This window comes from Pongo abelii, chromosome 3 (genome assembly GCF_028885655.2).
Source record: "Pongo abelii isolate AG06213 chromosome 3, NHGRI_mPonAbe1-v2.0_pri, whole genome shotgun sequence".
Lineage (NCBI taxonomy): Eukaryota > Metazoa > Chordata > Mammalia > Primates > Hominidae > Pongo > Pongo abelii.
In genome coordinates this window covers 9,451,158-9,476,259 of record NC_071988.2, presented here as the reverse complement: position 1 = coordinate 9,476,259, position 25,102 = coordinate 9,451,158, and the positions used below count along the sequence as shown (strand labels likewise).

At 44.4% G+C, this 25,102-nt stretch overlaps 1 protein-coding gene across 4 annotated transcripts; it reads left to right on the top strand.

Moving 5' to 3' along the window:
- The first annotated feature begins 3,127 nt into the window (after positions 1–3,127).
- Positions 3,128–24,680, top strand: ZNF518B (zinc finger protein 518B). Of its 4 annotated transcripts, none has more exons than XM_009239792.4 (3): positions 7,071–7,180; positions 9,514–9,906; positions 17,991–24,680. In XM_009239792.4, exon 3 carries the CDS (start codon positions 18,202–18,204, stop codon positions 21,424–21,426), a length of 3,225 nt encoding a protein of 1,074 aa, XP_009238067.4. In that variant the 5' UTR covers positions 7,071–7,180; positions 9,514–9,906; positions 17,991–18,201; the 3' UTR covers positions 21,427–24,680. The 4 variants fall into 4 exon arrangements, with proteins under 4 accessions (XP_009238070.4, XP_009238069.4, XP_009238067.4 ...); XM_002814594.5 differs by having other exon boundaries at positions 7,092–7,180; positions 9,514–9,696; XM_009239795.4 differs by lacking the exons at positions 7,071–7,180; positions 9,514–9,906 and adding an exon at positions 3,128–3,460.
- Positions 24,681–25,102: the final 422 nt, after the last annotated feature.

The following is a 25,102-nucleotide window of genomic DNA, read 5'->3' as shown; positions in this document are numbered from 1 at the left end:
GGAGCTATGCTGTTCTCCTAATGCTGTTCTCCTTATGCTGTTCTGAATAAAGAGTAAACTCTGCTTTAGGTCTGGGAAATGAGGTCTCCAAGGCAAGCTCTGGAATTTTATTTTTCTTAATAAAAATGGTTTCTCCCCAAGACAAATTCCAGTGGCAGATGTTGATGTAACAATGTTCTCAACCTGCTTATTTGCTAAATAAATGAATCATTTACATTTTTCTTTACAGGGTTCCTGGATAAACTGGAAAGATAAATTTTCAGGGCTGTCATCCCCTTACTAGTGAGATAAGACATACTTGCGGCCGGGTGCGGTGGCTCACAGCTATAATCCCAGCACTTTGGGAGGCCAAGGTGGGCAGATCACGAGGTCAGGAGTTCGAGACCAGCCTGGCCAACATAGTGAAACCCCACCTCTACTAAAAATACAAAACAATTAGCTGGGTGTGGTGGCGGACGCCTGTAATCCCAGCTACTCGGGAGACTGAGGCAGGGGAATCACTTGAACCTGGGAGGCAGAGGTTGCAGTGAGCCAAGATCGCATCACTGGACTCCAGTCTGGGCAACAGTGCAAGACTCCAACTCAAGACATACTTGCAGCTGGGTGCGGTGGCTCACAGCTATAATTCCAGCACTTTGGGAGGCCAAGGTGGGCAGATCATGAGGTCAGGAGTTCGAGACCAGCCTGGCCAACATAGTGAAACCCCGCCTATACTAAAAATACAAAACAATTAGCTGGGTGTGGTGGTGGACGCCTGTAATCCCAGCTACTCAGGAGATTGAGGCAGAGAATCACTTGAACCTGGGAGGCAGAGGCTGCAGTGAGCCAAGATCGCATCACTGCCCTCCAGTCTGGGCAACAGTGCAAGACTCCAACTCAAAAAAAAAAAGATATACTTACCAAATAGTCATTGATTCAGTAAATATTGTGCCAGCCATTGAAGTAGAATCTCAGTATACAAAAGGAGAGCAAAATAGACTATTTTTCTTCCAATGGGCCTCACCATCTAGTACTACCTAGTGCTATCCAGATTTTGCGAAGAGAGAACAAGTGAACCCCAAGACACCTGTCACTAACACACTCCTTCAGCATAAAGCAAGAATGTTGGGCTCTGTCCAAGAACAGGAAAAAAAAAATCCATGCTGAATATCCACATAAGCTCAGCCTTCCCTGAGTTTTGTCGTTCATGATGTTTGTGGACATCACAGTATACTGGAAGACTTCTAGAATGAATAGTAACAATAGCTGTTACCATCTAGAAAATATGTCCAGTTCTCCAAGGCACATGGTAAGATGGCACTCCTCTGTTCTTTGCAGTTATGAGGGGGCATGTGACTTGCTTTGGCTAGTTAAATGAGAGTGGAAGTCATTTGCACGTCTGGTTGGAAGTCTTAAGAATCAGTGCTCTGTTAAGCCAAGCTCTTCTTCCCTCTGCCTTGACAACTGACCACACATCAGTTGGTGTCTGCTTGGTAAGTCTGGTTTCTGGACTAAAGATAGCAAGGAGTATTCAACCAATCCCTGATGGAGATCTAGTGTAAGTGAAAAGAAATCTTTGTCTTTCTAAGCTACTGATATTTGGGAGATTTTTTTATTACCGTAGTGTAACCCAGCCCATCCTAACTGATGCAATCATAAATGTCTCTCAACATGAGTCTTCTACAAAAAGTAACTCATCTCATCCTCATGGAAACCTCATGAGGCAGATACTATCATTATTTCCATGATTTTCTCTGACAAGAAAATTTAGAGATGAAGGAGTGGATGAATAGTTAAGTGCTAATATCCAAACCCTGAGATTCCAAGTAGGGTTTCATGCTTTGGTGATCCAAACCACAGTTTTTGCTTGAATTAATAAATGGGAACTCAACTATAATGGGTGCCTATAAGTGTCAGGCCTCTGCCTTAGGCGCTGGGAATCTAAGGGTGAACAAGACAGACAGTAGCTTACTTCCAAGTAGGGGAAAATGAAAAGACCCAAGAAAACATACAACAAATAGTTTCAGTTCATTATGAAGAACATAAAACACAGGGATGTGACAGAATGAGGAGTACTGAAATGGTTAGAAAGGCCTCTGAGAAGGTGATTTTTGAGTTGAGAGGAGAAAGAGATACCCTAGGCAGGCATAATTCGTGCAAAGGTCTTTCCCGAGAGAAGCCTAGTGCATCAGCGGTGCAGAGCGGAGTCAGTTTTGCAAGACCATGCGGAGAGGGTATAAGACGACCTGGCAGGCATGCAGGGGCGCATCCTGTAGGACTGGAGGCTGCAAGGACTCTGGAGCAGGGGAATGACTTAATTCACTTTGCTTTGTGTAAGGACCACTCTGGATGTCGCAGTGTGGGTGGGAGGCCAGTGGATGCAGGAAAATGAGCCAGGAGACCCTCGCGGCCGCCTAGATGTACCTGTGGTGAAGGACTAGGTCTTGCCCCCACGCCTATCCTTTTCGAGCCTATTCGAGTCTACACAGTTCTGTGCACAAGCGACCACTCCCTGAGTCCGACTCCACCCAACCCGAATTCCTGTTGCTGACCCCGCGCTACAACGCTGCAGCTTTGTCAGGTTGCAATGAGTTTCTAAATGCACCCTCTCTGGTTCTGATCTATGTCCTCCGGAACCGATCTGGGGAACGGCCCCTGTCCCCCTCTCCGCTTTCCAGAACTCTGATCTAGGCAAGGGACGCTGACGGCTCCGCCTGGATGGGCCGTGGAAGCCAAGCCTGTTCTGTGCCGGGCACCATGCTCCTGCTATGTCCCAAGGATTTAATGAAGAACAAAGCCCACGCGCCACGGGTCCTGGTAGCGCTTTCAGCCCAGAGGCGGCGGGAACACAGTGGGAGGGGCGAAGAGCTGCAGTCATCACGAACCCTCGGATTCCACGCCAGCCTGGGGAGGGAGCAAATTGGAATGTAAAAACAAAACATTACATTCCCGATTCTCGGAAGCGCGGGGCGAGCTGGAGCGAGGGCGACCAGCTGAGCGCGGAGCTGCACCGCCCGCCGCGCGGGGTAGAGCTCTACACGCGGAGCTGCGCCAGCCGGGCGCGCAGCGACGCTGCAGGCCGCGGGCAGTACTGCAGCGCGGCGCGGCCCGGCGCCTCTCGAGGCTCTATCGGGCGCGCATGCTCAGCGCGCCGCTCGTGGCCCCACCAACCTCACTGCGCGCTTCCGCGGCAGCCGCGGCGGCCAAGCTGAGTGTGCGGGCTCTTCCGAGAGCCAAGAGATGGGGTGTGTGCCGCAGGGCGGGAAAGGGCGGCTGGGACGTGGTCCCTGCCTTAGCCACGCTCCAGCGCCTGACACCCTCCACGAAAGGTTGCTCCAGTTACTCCGGTTTTGCAGTTGAGAAAACGTCTCAGAGACTGGCAGTAACTTGGCCAAGGCCACACAGCTGGAAGGATGGCAAATGAGTTCGGGATTCGGGCTCTACATCCTTAACCTCCTACACCCCAGGACTGTGAGGCGAGGTAAGCTTGAGAACCGGGGCTGTCTTATCAGAGCTTGGGGGGCCTTTATCCCTCCTTTACAGATGTGCAAACTAAGGCTCAAGGAAGTTACTAGAAACTTCTGAAATGTTTTAGAAGAAAAAAAAATCCACTTCCTGGGATCTCCTGTCCATGCATAAAGTCTTGAAGTGTCTGAGATCGACATGTCTGTGCTCTGACCTGGGTGTTAAAGACCTGGCCCTTTTCCAACGGATGGTGCTGTTTTTGTCAAGTCATAATATTCGGAGGTGTTAGAGGCCAGAGAGAATATAAAACTGGGTAATGAAGCATGGAAGGAAGTTCAGAGCAAGAGAAAGGATGATCATGGAAAGCTCATGGAGGCCTTTCTCTGAGCCCCAAGCTCCCCACTGGCAGAATTTGATGAAGGGCTCTCTAAGATCACAGTTTGTAGGTGCCTAGAATGATCTAAATCCACGCTGCCTTTCCTTTTCTTCCTCAAAAGCGCCCACCTCAGGGCCTTTGTACATGCTCTCCTCTTCCCTGTTCTCCATCTTCTTGTGGCAGCTTCCTACTCACGGCTTACAGCTCATCTCCCAAGTCCCCGTCATTGCATTTGTAAGGCTTGTGGTCAGGAAATGAATGTTCCCTGAGGGCTGAGCCTTACCCTGTTCCTCATTCCTCTAGCCTCAGCACTACCCTGTGCCTGCACTGAATGGGCATTCAATACATGGTTGGTTTTTTGTTTTTTTGAGACAGTCTCGCTCTGTTGCCCATGCTGGAGTGCAGTGGCTCCTTCTTGGCTCACTACACCCTCCGTCTCCTGGGTTCAAGCAATTCTCCTGCCTCAGCCTCCTGAGTAGCTGGAATTATAGGCGCCCGCCACCACGCCCACTTAATTTTTGTATTTTTAGTAGAGGCGGGGGCTTCACCATGTTGGCCAGGCTGGTCTTGAACTCCTGACCTCAGGTGATCCGCCCGCCTCGGCCTCCCAAAGTGCTGGGATTACAGGCATGAGCTACCGCACCCAGCCCAATACATGTTTTGTTGAATGAATGAATGAATGAATGAACGTTGGCTCCCAAATCTTATACTCAACGGCTGGTTCACGTCTTCCTTCTTCTCTCCTACATTAGGTAGTCATAACTAGGAGGGTGCATTGATTTCTTAGGGTGGCTGTACCAAACAAACGTATTGTCTCACAGTTCTGTCAGCTTACAAGTCTGAAATCAAGGTGTCCACAGGGCCATGCTCCCTCTGAACCCTCTAGGGGAGGATCCTCCCTGCCTTTTCCATCTTCCGACAGTCGTTGGCTTGTGGCTGTATACTCCAATCTCGGCCTCTGTCCATGGCTTCTTCTCCCTGTGTGTCTCCGTGTCTTCTCATGGCATTTTCTTCTCTGTGTCTCTTCACAGAGACACAGAATGGTGTCCCCTATAAGGACACCATTCACATTGGATAAGGACCCACCCTAATGACCTTGTCTTACATCTGTAAAGACCGTGTTTCCAAATAAGGTCATATCCATAAGTTGGGGGTGGGGGATATTAGCGCTTCAGCGTATTTTTCTGGGAAGCATAATTCAACTCGTGAGAGAAGTGATCCATGGAATTTAGGCAAACTAAGCTGGGGGGTGGGGAAGAAGACATGAAGGGCAGACATGTGTAGGGAATGTGTGATGATTCACATTTGCAAGCATCAAAAGACTTTTAGGGACATCAGCCTTAAAGGTTTCTGCTGAAGTAGTTTCTATTTTTCCTTGACCCTTTTTCAGGCTGTAAACACTCCATTTCCAGACACTCCACAAAGCATTTCATCTCCCTGAATTTGGGCTACTGAAGAGTAAGTTAAGTCACTTCTATCTGCCAGGGACTGTGATAAGTCCTGACTTGCTTTCTCTTGTTTAATGTTGACAACCCCCTTGGGAGGAAGGACCTATTTTTCACTGAATTTTACATGAGAAACTGAGGTTCAGACAGGCTCACAACTTCTATGTGGCCGAACTGGGATTTATAACCAGTTCTCACTTCAGAAAAACTCCCAGGAGACCCACAGGTACCTTACATCAATTCTGTGTGACTTAATAGGGCAGAACTGTGATGCATGAGTAGAAGTTATAAGGAGAGTTGCCTCTCCTTATAAAGTTTAGGAAAATTTTCTAATGTCTAGACCTCAGATTCTCCAATACTCAGAATTAATAGTTTTTCCTGATGTGGCTCTTTTTGCCACTAGAGATTTTTAGGCAGTGGCTGCTAGTTTGGATTCTCAATGCCTTTCCCAACTTGACCCTACTCTTGAGGGAGACTTTGAACTCTCTGGCATATTCTCTCTGACAGGAGCTATCTGCACATAAATGTGTTTTTCTGAGAAGAGGTTCCTTAGCTTTTCTGAGCCCTAGGAGATAGAAAACCAGGAGCCTAGCAGCTCCCTGATCAGGACCGAGGTTAGGAGCACTGCAGCCTAGGGCAGGCAGAAGGATTTGCCCTCTAGGCTGCTATTTTCTCTGCCCAGCTCCTGATGTTTCAGTGGCGGAGGTTTTGCCCAGCTGCTGGACTTGTGGCTGAGCCTGTCTTCTTCAACTGTGCTTCTCCGTGTGGCACTACTGCCCAGCCCCACATCTCCGTGCAGCATACTGGCCGCTGTCCGTGCACGCCGACCTCTGGCCGCCAACAGGAAGGTGATGGAAACCAGCCTTGCCCCGCCCCCCCCCGCCCCCCTTCCAGAGCTTTGAAATAAACGTTAGCTGTTCATCCCAAAGAAACCGTACTTCCCAGTGACGCTGCTCCCATGCCTCAACCTGCCCTTGCTGGAGAGCAGTTTCACTTTGTGGGGAGTCACTGATTATGTGGGACCTGGCAATATGGTCCTCTTCTTTCCTCTTAGAGGCTCTATTCTAAATATGTCTTCCTTCCAGATCGTAGATGGAGGTGTATCTAGAGGGCAGTTGGCTCGCCCAAAATAGCATCGAAGTCCAGGAGGCAGGAAAGAAACTCTGGCATTAAAGGAGCTCACACCCTCTCCAGACTCCCACACTCATTGTCCCCTCTGACCCTCACAACGCCCGACTGCTAGAGGAGGCTTTGCGCCTCACATACGACCTTCCCCGTCTTCAGAAATGAAGACACTGAGAGAGGTCAGGGGACTTTCTCGCCAAGGTCCAACAGCTAAGATGTAAAGGAGTAGGGAGAGTCAGGATTTGTACCCAGGACTTCAAGGCCATCTCCTTCACTGAAGCTCTCCAAGAAGGACGAGTTTGGAGGCTGAGGACCTGAGCTCCTTTTCTCTCGCTTTCACTCACCCGCTGCAGGACTGCAGGCTCCAGGGGGGCAGGCGCCAAGGCCGCCCTCCGCGGGACCCGGTACCAGGCAGGCGCCCTGGGATGGCAGACTGGGCCAGGACCGAAGCCGAATCCTTCTTTTGCCTGCGGCATGGCTAAGTGTGGACCTCGCTCGCTACGGTGCGAACGCCTTAGGTCAAGCTCTAAGCCCAGAAGTGGGGCTCGGCTGGGTCTGAGGCTCCCGGCTCTGGACAGCTTAGAAGCCCGGCGGGGGAGGGCGCAGCCTTAGAGACCTCAGGCGCCGACCTCGCTGGAGCCGCGCCGCCGCTTCACATTGCGCACGCGCGGGGCTGGCGCGGGCTCCGCCCCCCGGGTAGGGACCTACAGCGGGCGCGGCGCCGGCGGTCTGCGGCCGGCGGTGTAGACGCCCCTTCGCCGGGACCTGGCACCCGAATCCGGCCTGCCGGGTAAGTAGCTGAGCGGGAGGTCGAGGGCCCCCGGATCCGCGTGTACGTGACTGAAGCGTCGGCTGCGGCCGGGTCGTGGGGCCGCACGGGGCGGGGGCCTGACGGGGCCAAGCCGGGGCGGGTGGAGCGGCCGCGGCCCCGCGTGCCCGCGCTGAGGGCTGGCGTCGTGGCAAGCGGCACCGGGAAGGCCGAACGCGGGCTCCGGCTGGTGGGCGTGGGGCACCGGCTGGGGTGGGGGCCTGGGCCGCGGCTTGGCGCGCGTTGAGCAGGGACGCGGGCCCGGCCTGGGGTCGGGGTCCGGCCCCGGCCCGGCGCCCCTAGCTCGCCTTTGTGCGCCGCGACGCCGCGGACTCGCCCGACGCGCAGGGGCGACCGAGGCGGGGGTGGCGGCGTCCCGCGGGGCCGTTCGTGTGGCGCCGCTGGCCCGGCCTGCGCTCCCCGCCCCCAGCGTTATGAAGGATGCCTCCTCCGAGGGCTCCTACCGTCCGCGCCGAGCAGGAAGTGTCGTCAGGAGGCCATTTTTAAAGCCTCCTGCGGGCCTCGGAGCTGAGCGTTGACGGTTTTGGTTTTCTTCGGTTGGAAGAACCCCGGCCTTACCTCGCGGCGAGCGGGACGCGCCTGGGAGACGACGATGCGCCCGATGCACCCGGCCTCGTCCTCCGAGCGCCCAGGCTCAGGCGCGCTCGCCTCGGATGCTGCCTGCCATCGGGGGAGCGTGCCGACAATAAACTCGAAAACCAGCCTGGCATTGTCTTTCCTTGAGAGGGTCAGGGGTGGGCTCGTCCATCGAGGTCCTGCGCATCTTTTGCGGGGGGGCGAGGACATAGGAGGTTGAGAAGAGATGGTGAAGGTTTGAATTGTTCCACATGCTGATGTCATTGTGGGACCTCCCCATCCCAGCCTGCCCGTCTTACTTTGGTGTCTTTGGGGTTTGGGGCTCTGTAAAGCCAAGAAATTGCAGGGTTCAAGACAATGAAAGTTTCTTAACCAGAAAGGAAAAGCCAAAAGAGCGAACGGGAGAAAACACTTAAGTGTTTATAAGTTGGGTAGTTAATGTATCCCGTTGAAATACCTCTGACTTTAAAAATTGGAATAATGAACGATTTATCAACGTAACATTAAAAAAAAATACTGAGCATTATGTCCTATTTAAAAGTAGAAATCTACGTAGCTAAACTCTAGTGTTGTGTTAGTATCCTTAAACCATCCTAAGTTTAGACTTGAAATCACCAAGAATTAAGACAAACCTGGGTCTCCAGAAGCTTGCAGTACTCTTCTACAGTAGAGCAGAGACTGAGGATGGGAATGCATCTCTTTTCTCTCTCTTGAGTCACATATGCAAAGTTCAGCCCAGCGTGTGATGTCAGTACACAGCCAAGGGTTCAGAAAATATTGTTTTAGAAACCAATGTTACATACTGTTGTCTCTTTGAGTAGAATACAAATAGTTCTTTTTTAAAATTGTGTGATATTGATATCTTTAACCTAGGATGCAATTTTTAAAAATTACTTTCATCTTGGATCAAATTTAGCCTTAAAAAATAACACTTTTGTACGTAGACAGTTTGCTATGCTGATAACATTCATTGCAAATGCAATTTGAAAAGAGCAGACAAAGGATGGCATTCCTTTATTTATTGGGACTCCTTTCTGATGTATTATGCCCAATCTGAAGATTTTAAAAATGCAAAATGGCAATTAAAAAAATCCATTTAGATTTCTGGAGATTTATTTGCCTTTAAGTAAGGGGATCGGGGCCAGTTTCTGTGCAAAAGGAAGAACAAAGAACATTTTATTTTTGTCTCTGTGAAGGCTGCTCTTTCATTCATTCATTCAGTCATTCTTTCAACCAGTACGAACCTTACTGAGTGCCTGCCTTGGCCAAACCCTTTGCTATTGATCATGATAAACAACATCCTTACCAGGGAGGGTTTCCCCAGTCATGATTGTTCTCAAACTGCCTGCTGTCTACTGCATTTTCTTTGTTATGCAAACCCAGCTAACTGCAATTTCCAGGATTCATCCTTGGAGTGAAAGCAGCTACAGATCAGCCAGTCTAAACATTGTCATCATGGGGTGAGGGTGGGGAGGCATCAAAATCAACTAGGAAGAATTTTAAACCATATGCCTGAGCCCCACCCTAGGAAATGGTAACCTGATTTGCTAGGTTGCATGTGAGTCCTGGGAATCCTTTTTAAGTTCCGTGGGTGACTTTGCCATACACCCCTGCTTGAGAACCACTTCTGGGGTTCATTCCCCTTATCTTCAACACTCTGAGAAACCAAGGCTGTGCCGGTCCAGGACTTAAACCCAAGTGTTTGGCTTCTGTTGCAGGCCTCTTTGTGCAGCGCCTTGCTGACGCCCAGGGTTCTGATGTAGAAGCCTACACCAGGGCCTGAGGTTGTGAAACTCATGGCAGTCCACGCCTGAGAAGAGAAGGCCTGAAAGAGAAGGAAGAGCCCGTGGGACTTGCACGGTTTTGACTTATATCTGCAACTCCAAGGCTCCAGGCAGGAAGTAAGAACAGTGCTCAAGTGGCAGGAGATACTGACTATGGCTTCATTTCACAGCTTCACACAGCAGGGTAGCAGAAAACAAAGAATGTAAGATTGGACACAGTTGCTGCTGTTCATCAACTCTGTGATCTTCAAAAAGCCATATAGCTTCTCCAGACCTGTTATCAGGGAAGAAGCAGATAACTGAAGGCTGGCTTTGAGAAGTTTCGAGGTAACATAGGAACCTGCTTATGCAGGCACTCTTTCCATCTGACTTGGGCCAAGGTGCTCCGGGATTGACAAGCAGCCAGCCACTGGGAGAGCCCTCTGATCAGATCATTGATAGAACATTCACTACTCTACTTATCATACCCATTTACTTATCTCCATCTTCTGTTAGACTCCTTAAAAACGGCAGCCCACAGCAGGTGTGGGGATAAAACGGTCCTGGGCAGTGCTCATTGTATTCACACTATGCTAGGCACTGTGCCAGGAACATTCAAATTCCTAAGAATCTACAAAGTAGATACCTCATTATACATCTTACAGAGAGCATCATTGGTGTTTCCAAGGTCACAGGGCTAGGCAAGGGTGGAACCCTGAGTCTGCTTGTCTGTTTGCCCCATTACAGCCCAGGGGTGGTGGCCTCACCCCACCTCCAGGCACCCACAAGAATATAAAATCTTGTACAAGGATGTTGATATTACTATTGCCATTCCCAAGTGCACCTGCACCTGTAGTATCAGGTGGTTTGCAGCCTTGGTGGCATAGCTGCATATGAGAATCACCTGGGAAGCTTCTAAAAATCCCAATACCCACCTCTTCCCCAGTTACAGTGGAGTCTTGCGGGTGGTGGGGAACATCATTATTTTTGAAGCTTCCAAGTAATTCTGGTGTGCAGTGGGGTGACCAGCTGTCCCAGGGACCTCCTTTAAAAAATAAGTTTAATATCCCGGGCACATGACAGGCCAATTGCCCTAATGCAGCCAAGGTTAAGAACTACTGGTTTAATGGGAGATATTTTTTCTGTGCTTGATTATACTGTTCTATTAAACTGAATCCATTTCTTTCTGCAAATTTTTAAGGCAAAAAAGAAATGCGAAAATACACGTCTCATTTTTAGCACCTTTAGAGACCCGAAGTCATTTGATGTGCTTCATGACATAAAATTTTGTAATATGCTTTGTGATACTACCTTATTTTTACCATATATAATTTTTAATGCTTAACGAGCATATTTGCTCTTTCACATTTTTTTCACATACAAAGTTTAAGTTTTAGACATCAAGCACTCTAATACTGGCTATATTCTTTTTTACAAAGATTTTTTTCTTAAAATGTTAAGAAAAAGCCTATAATATCACTTCCTTTGTTTTCTGATGTAGACTCAGTTGATGTGCACAGCAGTGTCAAGTCAATCTCCAAAATACTCCCTGTAGACAGGGTGGGGAGAAGACCCTCACTTCCTGCCGACTAATGAACTCATGTTGATGTATACCTTTGCCTCATCAGATTCATTTGTTAAGCTAACCAGTATCTGCTTCTCTGGACATTACTGGACTCTTCTACCTGTGAAGCCATCTTAAAAATATATATTGACTGATTTCTTAACGAAACATGTATTCTTTGCCAAGCATAAAGTTACCTCCCACTTGCATACACCCTTTTCTCGTTTATCCTCACATCAGGTGTATAAATGAGAAATATTCACATTTTATGAGTGAGAACATTCAGGTTCAGATAGGTTAACAGGTTTGAAATCATGTGCTAGTAAACCAAACACCTAGGTTTTGAACCTTGTTCTTGTCCCAAGGTCATTATTCTCTACTGTGTTACACTCAGCTGCTTTCACCTGGAAAAGCAGAGGAATCGGGCTGTCTCCTGCAGCTGGTCTTGGTCCATTCTGCTGCCCAAGCAGTACACTTGGTTTCAGATGGAAATCTAGGATCCAAAGGATGGGTACATTTGTCAGCAGCATTTGGAAGTATTTTTCGTCATCAAGATGGCAATCAATTTGCAATTCAGTCATCTCAGTGCAAGGTAGTTTGGCAAAAAGATGATGACACTTAATGGATTTTTTTCCTCTTTTAAATCTGTTTACCCAGCACTTTGTAGTATAATGCAATGTAATAACGTTGCATTATTTTGAGCATAGTTTAGAAGCCAAGAAGGTACTTTCAAACAGGTGACATAACTCAGTTATGGCCCAGATGTCCTGCCTTCCCCATCACACATTCATATTAATGGTCTTAAAAAGCTCTTTCTGAGGCAAGAGTTTCTTCCTCAATATCATCCTACTGGGGAAATTTTGGCAGTTGATGTCTAATGTTGATTTTTTTTTTTTCCTGATCGATTTTAATTGTTTACTGGGCACTTTGGGGTAGAATTGTTTTAAAAATTTAGTTACTGGGAAAGCTAGACAAGCCTTTGCTATGGTGAAAAGAGACAGAAGGAATATAGATATAATTTTTAAGTGGCTATGCCATTGGGCTTAATGCTTTGCATATATTATCTAGTTTGCATCTCCTGATCGCCCTTTAAGTTTGCTGATGGTAAAGCATTATTCCTTGCTTGGCAATGCACAGAGAAAAATTATTTGCTGAAGGACCCTGAAAATGAGGGACAGGATCAGAGTTGGAACTGTAAACCTTTCCACTCCATTTCATGTGATCCTCATGGGTACAGCAGCTATACCCTGCCCCAGCAATGAGTATGGTAGAGCCACATTCAAAGGAGGACTTTGGGGTCAGAATTCCTGAAAAGAGCTGCTTAAGTTTGCTTCTACATCCAAAAACGATGCAGTTACAGTCAACTAACACTGAGCTTGGTGGGCATCTCATGAACAGAAATGTATGTGGTGGTCCATGTAGCATGTATGTGATATAATTGGCCACCCACCTTTCCTTTTCACATTAACATTTATCACAGAAACACATTGATTTGCTACAGGGATATTTCACACTTTGGCTGAACTTTGAGAAAAGTGGCTGAGGAAAAGGTAGTTTAGTAACTAGTTTGTATATAAACCTAAATTGTAGTGAGTACTCTTGGAGCATCTTTTCTATGGTAATTATAAACGGCTGTTAGCCCCTTTGCACTAAAGCTAGGTGGGTGGTTTTGCCACAGAGGTAAATTATCTTTTGGGCTGTATAACCAAACAAATAAGATTAAAATATAAAGTGAGATTCAGGGCATGTTCTGAATACAGCAATTAATTAGGCAGCTAAGAAAACTGTATTTTAGCCCCTCTGACTATGTGATTGGTATTTTTTTTAATTAAAAAATGGAAAATAATATTTTTAACAGCTTATGATAAGTCAGTCATTTAATTCTCACAGTAACTCTGTGGGGTAGGTAGGTACTGTTTCCATCTCATTTTACAGGTGAGGAATCAAAACAGTTTGCATACCCAGGTTGTGTATCTAGAAAGTGATAGAGCTGGGATTTTAAACCTTATAATCTGATTCCAGAATCTCTAGCTTTAAACACTGTGTTACCAGTTGTTTCTCTTCGAATTCTATTGAGCATTAGATGTTTCCAATATTTAGAAGTCAAATGCTTCATTTTTAATAGGAACTTACACAGTCTTTTATGTTTTTTTATAGCCCTCAATGTCACTGATGTGGATTCTTCCAAACTCGATACTTTGTTTTTATGTCCCCATAGTAAGTCTTTGAGAAAACAGGGCAAATGAGCTCAAAATCAAAAGAAAACCCACCAACAGTGAATGCATTCAGGGCTGTTTCCAGGTCTTTCCTTTGAAGAAAGATAAGACTCAGTCCAGAGAGCACATCTGTGACACACTGTGCCACTCGCCTTTGGTGCATGGCAGTCATCTTTGGCCCATGCTGTACATCATTCTACATTAGAAAACTCACTGTATGTTGCTAAATAATTTTTTGAAAACAGGCAAATTAATAAATGGACATCTTATTTATTGTGCCATAAAATTAATGGTATTATTTTCTCTGTTTTTGAGAGCTTTCCTAAGCTATCTGAAAGTCCTAAGATGCCAAATGCAGAGGCTTTTGCAACAGATGTTGAGAGTTTGCACGGTAGGCAAACACTGACCCTGCTGTTAATAGTGATTTATTGAGTACCCTTTCAGTGTCAGCATACCTATGCACAGCTTTGTCTCCAGTGTCTTTTGTACTCCTTGGTCATCCATCCACAGTCATAACTTGCCAGGAGGACTCAGCTTCACAGGAGTGTATACTTGGATGTGAACCATGGAGGACGTTGTGTGGAAGGGACGGGCTGAGAGCCTTTTACACAGATATGCCTGCTGTCCCTCAGGAGTGTCCATGTGTAAATACCAACATCAGAACCATCTTCATTCTTCTGTGTGGCTGTGTCCATTTACCTTGTCTTTGAATATTACATCTGAGATGCATTTCCCCCTGTCACTAGACACACAGGTTACAAAGGCCAAAGAGAACTCCCATCTGCTTGTTATGAAGAAACCTCACATCTTTTTCACTTGCACAGAGGGATGTGGCAATGTGGTAACATTGCATTATCTTGAGCATAGTTCAGAAGCCAAGAAGATACTTTCAAACAGGTGACATAATTCATTTATGGCCCAGATGTCCTGCCTTCCCCATCACACTGCATTTGCTAATAATCATGGCTGCATGCTTCGTATTGGCACTTGTTCCTATGGATTCTTAATTCAAAATAACTGCTGAGAAAGTTTTGCAGAGGCGTCTCTAAGACTCTGCCTTCCTCATGCGTTCTGGCTGGCTTGGTGTATTCACTGGGGACTTTCCTTGGCTGGGATGCTCTCCATTCGTTGCTGGTGGACGTGATCATGCTGCCCAGTCTGTCTCAGATTTTCAAGTATTCAGTTTTAGAATAAATGATACCTTCCCGCCCCCAACTTTTGAAAGGACTTAGAGAGAAAAATGGCAAAAGTGCCTTCTGGGATTTTTGAAGACTCCTGGGGGCTGAGCAAGAGGCTGAAACACTGAAAATGAGCCAGTGGAATCCTGGTTTGGATGATTGTTCAAATAGAGGAATCTTGTCACATGACATAGTTGAGAATTTCTTAGGGCTAATATAGAGGGTGTTATGTTGAAATAGTTGGTAAGCAAATTGTGGCAGGCAGGTTTCTTTCTCACACACTAGTATTACAAAACGGGTAGATCAGAGCATAAACAGATACCAACTTGTATGTAAATCTTTGGAACAGAATTGAGAACTGAGGATGAGAGATGTGCAGATTGGTAACTGGTTGATCAAGAGGAATTAAGTTTATTTTTGTTGCTCCAGAGTCAAGGCAGAACAAGGAAATTTATAGGAAAGTTGATTTCTGTTTCATTTAAGGGTAAATTGTTGATAATGAGAACTATGTGAATATAAAATTGGCTGCCTATAGAGGGAAGTGGTTTTTTGTTTATGGCAATATTAAACTATCAGCTGCATGGTCAATTGGAGAAGATGTTTTAAGGATTTAAATATTCTCGGAAGCTTCAACCAGTAATTTGGAATGCTGGCTTTTCATCAGGATTACCTAGGGTGCCTTTACAAGCCACAAAAATCTCCTTTCCTTCCTTCTCTCCTGAGACTTAGATTCACTCGCTTTGAGATGAAGCCTGGGAAATTGTCCATTTTTGCTCTGATTCTGAGGCTTTTCCAAGTTGAGAACGCTAGACCAGATCCCCCTTATCACCAGCCTTAAGCCTTTTCATTCCTTAGGCTTTGGTTTTCTTGGGTTCTGGCTGCTGTTGCAGCTTTTCCGTTTTACCTGGATAACAATGTTGACATGACTATGTTGATGATAGCAGCGTTCTTTAGATGATAAAGTGTGTGATTTCAAGGATCAGCAGCGTCAGACTGGGCATAAAAGTCATGGGCATTTTTTTAATAGATAATAAGAGATACAGGTAAGTTCTTGCTTTAGGTCACTTGATGAGCAGCAGAAATCCTGGGAGTTACTTCTGTCTTCCTTCACTAAAGCCTCTGCAAACTTGGAAATTAAAGTGTGTGCCAGCTTCTCATAATGACTCCTCTGAAAGTTGTGTTGTCTCCACCAGAAATGCAGTGTAATGTAAAAGGCCTTATCTTTGCCCATGTATTGTTTGCTAGCTTGAGGCATTCATGTGTCCTGTCCAAAATCATGGTCCCCTTACACAGGTATGTTTCCTGTGTTCGAACATTGAGGGGAGAGATGTTTCCCCAACCCCCCACTGCAACCCTGCAGGCCTCCATCTGCTTGATGTCGAAGTGTTGTATGCATACTTAAGATAGGGCAAGTCTAATTGAGGGCTTGATTTCATGCTGGAAATTGCTTTTGAAGAAGGTGACTATCTTTCGCAAAAGTAGAGTAGGAAAAGACAACACTGCCAAAGAAAATACAGCTTGTCATCAGATATGATGTGTTATTTTGGTGCTTTCCAAAGAGCAGGTTTTACGCCAGATCTGAGTGCGTTACTGTTGTATCTCTTGAGCCCCTGTGGAGGGGCTTTTTTAAACTCCCCCACATCGGTCTTTCAGACTACCTTTATATGGCTCTTGGCCTGTTAGCATTGTGCCAGAAGGAAGCTACCTGTGTTGCCACCCATCATTGTCATTGAACAAACACTGACTGAGTCCCTCTGGGTGCCTCTTGACACTTGGAGAAGGACTCGAAAATTTCAAAAGTCTTCTCTTATACTCCAGCGTTCTTATACTCTAGCATTCTAATCATCATGGCAGCGCTGGGAGGGATTGGATAATTGTTCCTAATTCTTGTTGCCAGATGAAAAACTGAGGTTCAGAAGATTTAGGTGACTTTCTTAAGTCATGAAAGAAAGGCTTTTAGCAGATTCCAAACTAGAATGGATTTTGTTATGCTCCTAGTTTGGCATATTCTGGGAAAATAAGTGTCTTTAAAGATTATATAAAAGAGTCACTGTGGCCAGGTGCGATGGCTCACGCCTGTAATCCTAGCACTTTGGGAGGCTGAGGCAGGCAGATCACCTGAGGTCAGGGGTTCAAGACCAGCCTGGCCAACATGGAGAAACCCTGTCTCTACTAAAAATACAAAATTAGCCGGGCATGGTGGTGCAAACCTGTAATCCCAGCTACTCGGGAGGCTGAGGCAGCAGAATTGCTTGAACCCTGGAGGCGGAGGTTGCAGTGAGCCAAGATTGCACCATTTCACTCCAGCCTGGGCAACAAGAGTGAAACACTGTCTCAAAAAAAAAAAAAAAGAAAAAAGAAAAAAAAGGTTACTCTGTGTATATTGGAGTGCTTACTTGCTCTAGAAAACATTCGGCACCTCTTGTGTCCCAGGCCAGGCCATCTGTGATCTCCTTTCTGCTCCAGCCTCTCCCCTGCCATGTCCGTACAATACTGGGTTATTGCCTTTCCTGGAACATGTCCCCTGTTCCCCATTCCCCTTGCTGTTCCTCACGAGCAGCAGGCCCACTTCCCACAGATCTTTGCCTTTTCTCTGCTTGAAACACCCCTTTTCCAGCAGCCACAGTGCTCACTGTGGTTGCCCCCAGGTTTCTGCTCAGACATGAACTTAGCATGAGGCCTTTTCTGACTGTCCTCACCTCCATACCCAGCCCTGCAGCCTCATCACCGTGGCCTTTCCTGTCCTGTTGGCCTTGCTTTTTTCCCAAGTATCTTACCACCATTGGCAAATATGTAATCTGTTTCCCCCTCTGCAGTGTGTGCATCACCAGGAGAGGGACTGATTTGCTTTCATTCACTGCCTTACAGCACTTTTGAATAATGCCCAGCACATAGTAGATTCCCAATAAGATGCTGCAGCAGGCTTGCTAACATTGTCAGTATTATGGGCTTCTTAGCACTCATGAAAGCAAATTAAGCGTGTGAGTGAGAGAGTTGGTATTCAAGCTGATAATAAGCTATAATGTAGAAACAAATGTGAACACCCCAGGCCAAAGCCCTAGCTCTACCACTTGATAACTAACTTGTTCAAAAACTGAACTGACAGTGTCCTGTATAACATTTTTGTGAAGTTAATATGAAATTATACCTATGAAAGATGTGCTCACTGACACTTGAAAATGACTTTCGCTTATCAAAGGCTGTCCTGAATGGCTTCTATGATGTACTTGTTCCTGGTATATCTGTGTTCATTCATGATTTGGCTAAAGTAATTTATAGGGGGCTGAGTTTGAAAATGTTTTCAATTTAGGCTTACTTGCCAACTCTGTTGTGTTATTGTTATAACATGCATCTAAAATCATATGTTGAGATTTACCATAAAATGTCCAACGCCATTAAAATATAGGATAAGTTTGTTAATAGCTTAGCTGAACTCTTGTAGTAATCATGCTTTATAATTTTGTTTTCCTTTAGTGTTACCTGGAATGTCAGAGAGCTGAAAGCAGTCATATTTTGGGATCATGAACCTACTGTGGCAGTATATAAAGAAAGATAATTAAGTATGCACCCAAGAAGTAGCTGCGCCCCTACCCATCACAAACTGTATAGAAGGATATCTCCTAAGGATTTTATCATGTGAAAACTTTCTGAATTTTAGTTGGCTCTTTTTAGAAATGCAGATAAGATGAAGGATATTGGACAGCAGCTATACACTACACACTTGAACGGTGGACATAATTCATTGACCATGTCACCCAAACAGCCTGATGCTAATGGAGCACCTCGGCCAGATAGACAAGAAGCACAAACCCTTTTGTATCAAGGCTCAGAGGCAGAGGCTGCCATGATGACCATTGCTACATGTGCAAAGTGCAAAAGTGTTCACAAGATCTCTCTTCAAGATTTGCAGAAGGGTACAGGGAAGGACGGTATGTATGTCTGCTTCCAGTGCAGCCTCGGTGCAGCTCCTCCCAATTTTCATTTTGTGAGCAATAATCCCAGTGCTACTCATGTTGGAAATAAAACTGAAAACTTCTCAAGTTCTGTCAATAACAAATTTAAGGTAAGGAACTTTAAGCCAGGCAAATACTATTGTGATAAATGTCGATTCTCCACAAAGGACCCGCTGCAGTACAAAAAGCACACCCTTCAACACGAGGAGATTAAATTCATTTGTTCTCACTGCAGCTGCATTTCATATACGAAAGGAGAGTTTCAGAGGCATTTGGTGAAACACACAGGCATATTTCCTTATCAGTGTGAGTATTGTGACTATGGTGCTATTAGAAATGATTATATTGTCAAACACACGAAGAGAGTACATGAAAGGGCAGGTGCGAAACGGCCAGTCAAAGCTGTTGCCAAGCTGGAGCCAAAAAGAACCGGAACTTCAAAACAGAACCCAGAGCTTCTAAAAGCTTCCAATCCACGGACTACATTTCAAAATAAGTGGTCAGATCAACTGTCAGGTTTCTCTCTCCATGCAAATAAAGACAAAATGCACAATATTGTGTTGTTACCTGAACCAAAGGAATACCAAAAAGATGTAGTTTGTATTCCAAATAAAATGACCCTGTCTGAGCCAAATGAAGTCAACCTATTTGAGAACAAAAATGTTGAAGTAGAAGTGTTATCCCCTGCGAAAGAACCTGTTCAGCCAGGTATGCCATTGACAGTTGTTGCACCAGCAGAACTAGTTGTCCCTGCAAACTGTTTAGCCCAGTTGATAGACGTGAAGGTTGTCAATGGTACACAGCAGCTTGTTCTGAAACTGTTTCCGCTGGAAGAAAATAATTGCCTTGAAGCTGGGAGGGGTAATGGAGGTAATTCTGAACGTATGATGAAAGAGAAGGGTTCAAATGAACAAGAAAAAGTACTTTCTGCAGAAAAAACAAAGTCACTGACAGTTGATGGGAATGTTGGAAAACTCGTAGGCATTGATAGTTTTCAACCTTCAGTTCAGAAACAGCTTAAAAATGTGAAATGGGTAAGGTCTTATGATTTTATTATGCCAAATTCTAATGTGCACAACAATGGAAAATCCTTCATTAATTCGGAAACAATTGAGGATTTTCAGAAAAAAAATAATTTGTATCCACATAGAACTGCTTTTCCTTCCGTTGCCTTAAAAGGTCATTCTCTAGCATCTGTATTTAAAAACAGTGTTTTACGTAGCCTTGGAGCTGCATCAAACCCTTTTCCATATAAAGCTGCTGTTTGTTTTGCTGAAAATGGAAGAAATTTACACAGTAACTCACAGAAGTTACTCCCTTTTGCTGCATCACCTGCAACCTTTTCCTTCTCTGGAGAAAAGGGCTTATTGCCTGTAAGTGAAAATGACTTGGAATCTACAAGTAAAATCAGTATTCCTGTAAAAGTGGTTTCCTCTAATAGGAAGCAGGAAGATAACCAGACAGAAGAACACAAGGCAGTTTCAACTGTAGGCCAGATTTCCTCTCAACATAAGAGTGAGTATTTACATATAAACATAACTGGAGAAGATAGATCTCAACAGCCTGGGGATAAGCCTTTGGAATTAAAGAATTCTGAAAGGACTAACGACACTAATGATGGCCCAGTCATCTCATCAGTATTTTCTCTGAGCTCTGGATCTGAAAATGTCCCCGAGGGCATTAAGTGGAATAGCTCAACATCTAAAATAAAGTCAATCGAACTGTTGCGCAGAAAGATAGCTCAGTTAATTGAGTCCTGTGGCAAGCCTTCATCTTTGGCTTCAAATAGTGCACATCGTCGCTCTGTAGGGCAGGCATCAAAGGGAACTTCAAAAGCTATCTCTGAAGGTATTCAAGAAATCAACGTGTCACTCACTGGTCCTGGCCATTCCACAGGTACTCTTCAGAAACCTCCGAATGATGGTGGTATTACTGGTAATAGACAGCTTACTCATCAACAAATATATCCACACTTTGCAGATGGCAGTAATAGGAAAACCAAAAGCCGAGCGGCCAGGAAGGCTCATGTTGCCACGCCAGTGTTAATCCCCAAAGGCGCTGTGTTGAGGGTTCTTAATTCCTCTGAGAATGCCCACATCATAGAGGCTACATGTGAAGCACCTGTCAGCATACCTTGCAGTGAAACACAGTTAATAAAACCGGTTCCATTTTGCCCTGTGAAACAGGCGGACTCAGACTTACAGCCTTTAAGAAGTGAAAGGGGGCCAATAGATATGTCCCAAAATATCGCTACACCTCTGCGGCCTAAACTGAGAAAAGAGAGTGCTGTCTGTAGCACCATCCATAAAAAAACTGGCCTCTTGTATGGACAGCAAGGAAGCAGTGAATTAAATAAGCAAGGGAGACTGCTTTCCAGAAGTCTTTCTATAAGTAGAAATAAAACCAAACAAGTACACTTATCCAGGAAGAAAACCAAAATTCAGGCTGAGCCCAGCCGCTGTCTCAAGGATCCTTCAATTTTTCAGGTTGCAAGGCAACTAAGACTGATAGCAGCTAAGCCAGATCAGTTGATTAAGTGTCCCCGTCGGAACCAGCCAGTCATTGTGTTAAACCACCCTGATGTGGACTCACCAGAAGTGACCAATGTGATGAAGGTAATAAATAAATACAAAGGCAATGTCCTCAAAGTTGTTTTATCAGAGAGGACTAGGTGTCAGCTAGGCATCAGACGGCATCATGTACGCCTGACCTACCAGAATGCGGAAGAAGCCAGTCAAATTAAAAGGCAAATGATGTTGAAAATGAAACTCAAAAAAGTTCATAAAAACAACTACCAGGTAGTGGATTCCTTGCCTGATGATTCTTCACAGTGTGTATTTAAGTGCTGGTTTTGTGGGCGACTGTATGAAGACCAGGAAGAGTGGATGAGTCATGGCCAACGGCATTTGATAGAAGCAACTAGAGATTGGGATGTTCTTTCCTCCAAGGGCAAATAAGTAAACAGTTACTCTTTAAAGCAAGTTATCTTTTAGTTTATTCTGGTTTGGAGTCCCTCCACCAAGATTCAGTAGAAGAAATACAGACTGTAGAAAGGAGAGGACTGCTCATTCTTCAGAACTGTAGGAATATTGGGAGCTAGGAGTCTGAACCTGAAATATGTGATTGGACCCCAGAATGTATTTGAAGGCTCTGAAATTGTACACGCAAATTGGTACATATGCATTTTTCTGGCGAGAGTCTGTGAAACTGAACAGATTTTCAGTGGGATCTGAGACTTTTCTTTGTTTAGCACCCCATTTTCTGAGTACATACAGATGTTTCATAATCCATTCAGAGGGGCAGATTGAGAATGTTTTACACATGCTCTTCATATAAATGCTACAGAAAAACCTTTGTTTTGGTGTGCACATCCATTTTGTTTTTGCTTTAATTTGTGTTCTTAGTATTTGGTGCACAATGGAAATTATACTTTCTACTTTACTGTCTTCAATTTGGTTATAGAGAAATGGCCATTCTTTTACTCCCTCCCTGGTTTTGTAATACTCCCGAGTGTTCCATATAGCACAAAGAGTTTTGCTTTTACTGGCCATTTTAAAGAATGTTTTCAACTGCTTGCCTGAATTTACTCCTTTCACGGCAAGTGTTAGAAGAAAGATAACATTTCAAATACTTAGCTTTTGCTTTCTTTAAAATACATTGGTTTATGACATATGGGAAGGGAACGTACCTTTTTGCAAAGACAAAAAGAGATTACAAAAGGAAAATATCTAAAACTGTTTGCTCTTTGCCCTTACCACTCCCAGAAACATAAGTGACCAATTTAAAATGCTAGGGAACAGGCTTACAACATAGGTAAAACTCGCAAACACAGTTCAAGGTAGGCTCATGAAGTTGTGAAAGGGGTTTCATATGCCTTTTAGTTTTCATTTGGGATTCATCCAAAGACCGTGGGTGGATGCTGTCTTCTCTCTTCTTGATCCCTTTGATTCATGGACACTAGACTCTCTGCCATTTCTTCTGAACAGGCCCTCCTGTGGACTAGCACAACTTCCTTGCCCAGTGTTTCTTCCGTTCTGTGCCTTTGAGACCCCTTAAGGTTTTCCCTCATGAAATTACTAGAAAATGGCAGGAATCAACAAAATGGAGACCTCCCACTGTTTTTGCTAAAGTTACAGGAACATGATCCCTAGTTTTCATTGATAGTAACCCTGTTTCTAAGTAACGCTGTATCTAATTTATCTTAACCACATTCATGCTTACCCTGCTGCTCAGCTTTCTCAGGGAAGCAACTCCAGGAACACTCCTTCCACTCCCCTCTCTACCAACAGATGTCAGGACTGTCTTTTATCTGCACAACACATTTGTGTTCTTTAGAAAAAGGCCCACCCCCTGCACAAGCACAGCCTCTTGGGCAGATAGGTGGCTGGGTAAATGCTTAAGACAGGATTCTAGTCTTCACTTGCCTGTGTAGCTGGGTACTGACCTTCCAGGTAGAGCACAGATGGCACAACCCCGAGGCAGCCTCAACTTGCATTTCCCTCCCTCCAGGGGCTATTCCTGCCTTAGGCGATTTGTGGGGTGCAGTGAATGAAACTAAAGAGTTGTTGGACCTGAAAAAGACACCAGTGATTTTTTATTGGGTAGTCGATTGGAGACTTTGATTTTTTTTTCACATGGGAAAGTCTTAGATTCCAATAGATGGAATTGTAATCCTTTGCAGTTTGTTCTCATTACAGATAATCAACATTTCTTTTGTATAATTCAATACATGATCATCAAGTTAATTGGTTAATTTTTATTGAAATTTAAAACTTGCATTTTTATATATGTGTGTGTATGTACACATAAAAATATTTTTTACCATATGAAAATTGCAGTAGCTAATTTTCTGATTTCCTATTTTATAATGATACATGGATTGGAAAAATGTAGAACGTTTTTATATTCTAGAAATTTATTTTGGAAGTACATTTTTATAAGGGTCTAATCTCACTTTTGGAAAATGAAAGCACAGGAATGATGGGGTCTGGTTTATGTGAACAAGTGAGTAGAAACCCCTGTGGATCATTTTGTTACTGCATTTTTATTTGGTGCTTTTTAGGAAGTAGATCTTTGGTACCATTCCACTACGTAAAGGAGAGCATTGGAAGTTTTATCCGTGTTATATATTGTACTCCTGTGGCATGAAAAATAGCTCCCAAGATATGGAGAGGAGAGGAGTGAAGAAGAAAAGGCTGTGGTTTTTTTTGTTTTGTTTTTTTTCCCCCACTTTTTTGTCTCCTATTCCTAACCATATAGTGCTTTTTCCTGAAAAGCTGGACTGAGAATTGGCCTTGAATCAGGTCAGAGTGTTAACTGTCAACCTGAAGTATTTGCACTTCGCAGCATCAACTGTTTTTCAAGCATTAGCTAAAAACACAACTTGCATACTTTGATGGAGCTTAATTGCGTGAGTAGAATATGTAGCAAAGCTTTTCAGGATTTTCAGAACTAGAATACCTTTTAAGGAATTAAAAGTGTTTTTGGAAGTCAAAAATGGGAAAGCAAAAAGTAGCTGTCCTCCCTAAAGAGCTTTAGAAGGTAGCTTAACCTGTAGGTACGTGTTATGAAATAAACACATTTCTAACAAAACAAGGGAGTAGGGGCAGACCTGTGTTGAGTATTTGTGTGGGTTCTTAATTTTGAAGGACCTCCAATCACTACATTTTGTTAATACTACCAATAAAATCATTTTAAACTTATTTTTTAAAGTAGGTTTTCTTACTTTGGCGGACCAGAAGTGAGAGATTGTTATATTTAGGATATAGACAAACAGAGTAAAAGTTAAAAAAGAAAACCTGACTCAAAGTATACTCTAATAGACTATATTATATTCAATTTTGTATCCCCAGTCCAGAACATCTTGTAAGCCTTCATTAAGGGCCACCTGCTGTCTGTTGAACTAGACTGAACAAAATATATTGTCTCACAAGCTCCATCCCTTTTTCTTTAAGACATGTTATATAATCCATCCTAGAAATTGAAGATGTGATGCTGCTCGGCCTTTGGAATAATTTTTAAATCTGTAAATGTCTATATGAGCAGAAACAAAACATTGTGTAACATGTTTTAAGCATTATTGTAATTCTTGTGTTAACAGTTTGTGTGTCTGCTGCTCTGGTTTTGAAACATGTTTGTATATAGATATAGGAGTTGGCATAAATTTTGTTAAATAAAGCAACAAAAATTTTCTTTGCCCTTTGATTTCAAACGTTATGCAGGTGACTTTATTACATAGCCTATTTGTATTATACATTTCTGAGTCAAAGGCAAGGCATCATTCTACGTAACAGGTGTTTTGAATTCTACCAGGGTATGTTTTGAATTAGATGCAATGATGGGATGGTTAACCTTGCAGACCCTAATATGAGGCCAGGTTATGTTTTTGTTTTATTTTGCTTGCAGATTCACAAGAGGTGCTGGTTTGGACAGCAGTGGCAATTTTCGTGCCATGGTTAGTGGCCTCAGCAGAGAATGTATGTGGGCCTTTATCCTGCCTTCCATGTCTTGGGTAGAAGAGTTCCCAATCAGTGATGAGCCTCTGGACCACGTGTACTTGCACTATTGATGTCATCTCTCCAAATGATCTCTTGCACCTGAGTCCACATATATTTGGGTTGCAAGAGTATGAGG

Bases quoted from the DNA above. Each gene is read 5' to 3' on its own strand.
- ZNF518B (XM_009239795.4), top strand. From the start codon at position 18,202: ATGAAGGATATTGGACAGCAGCTATACACTACACACTTGAACGGTGGA.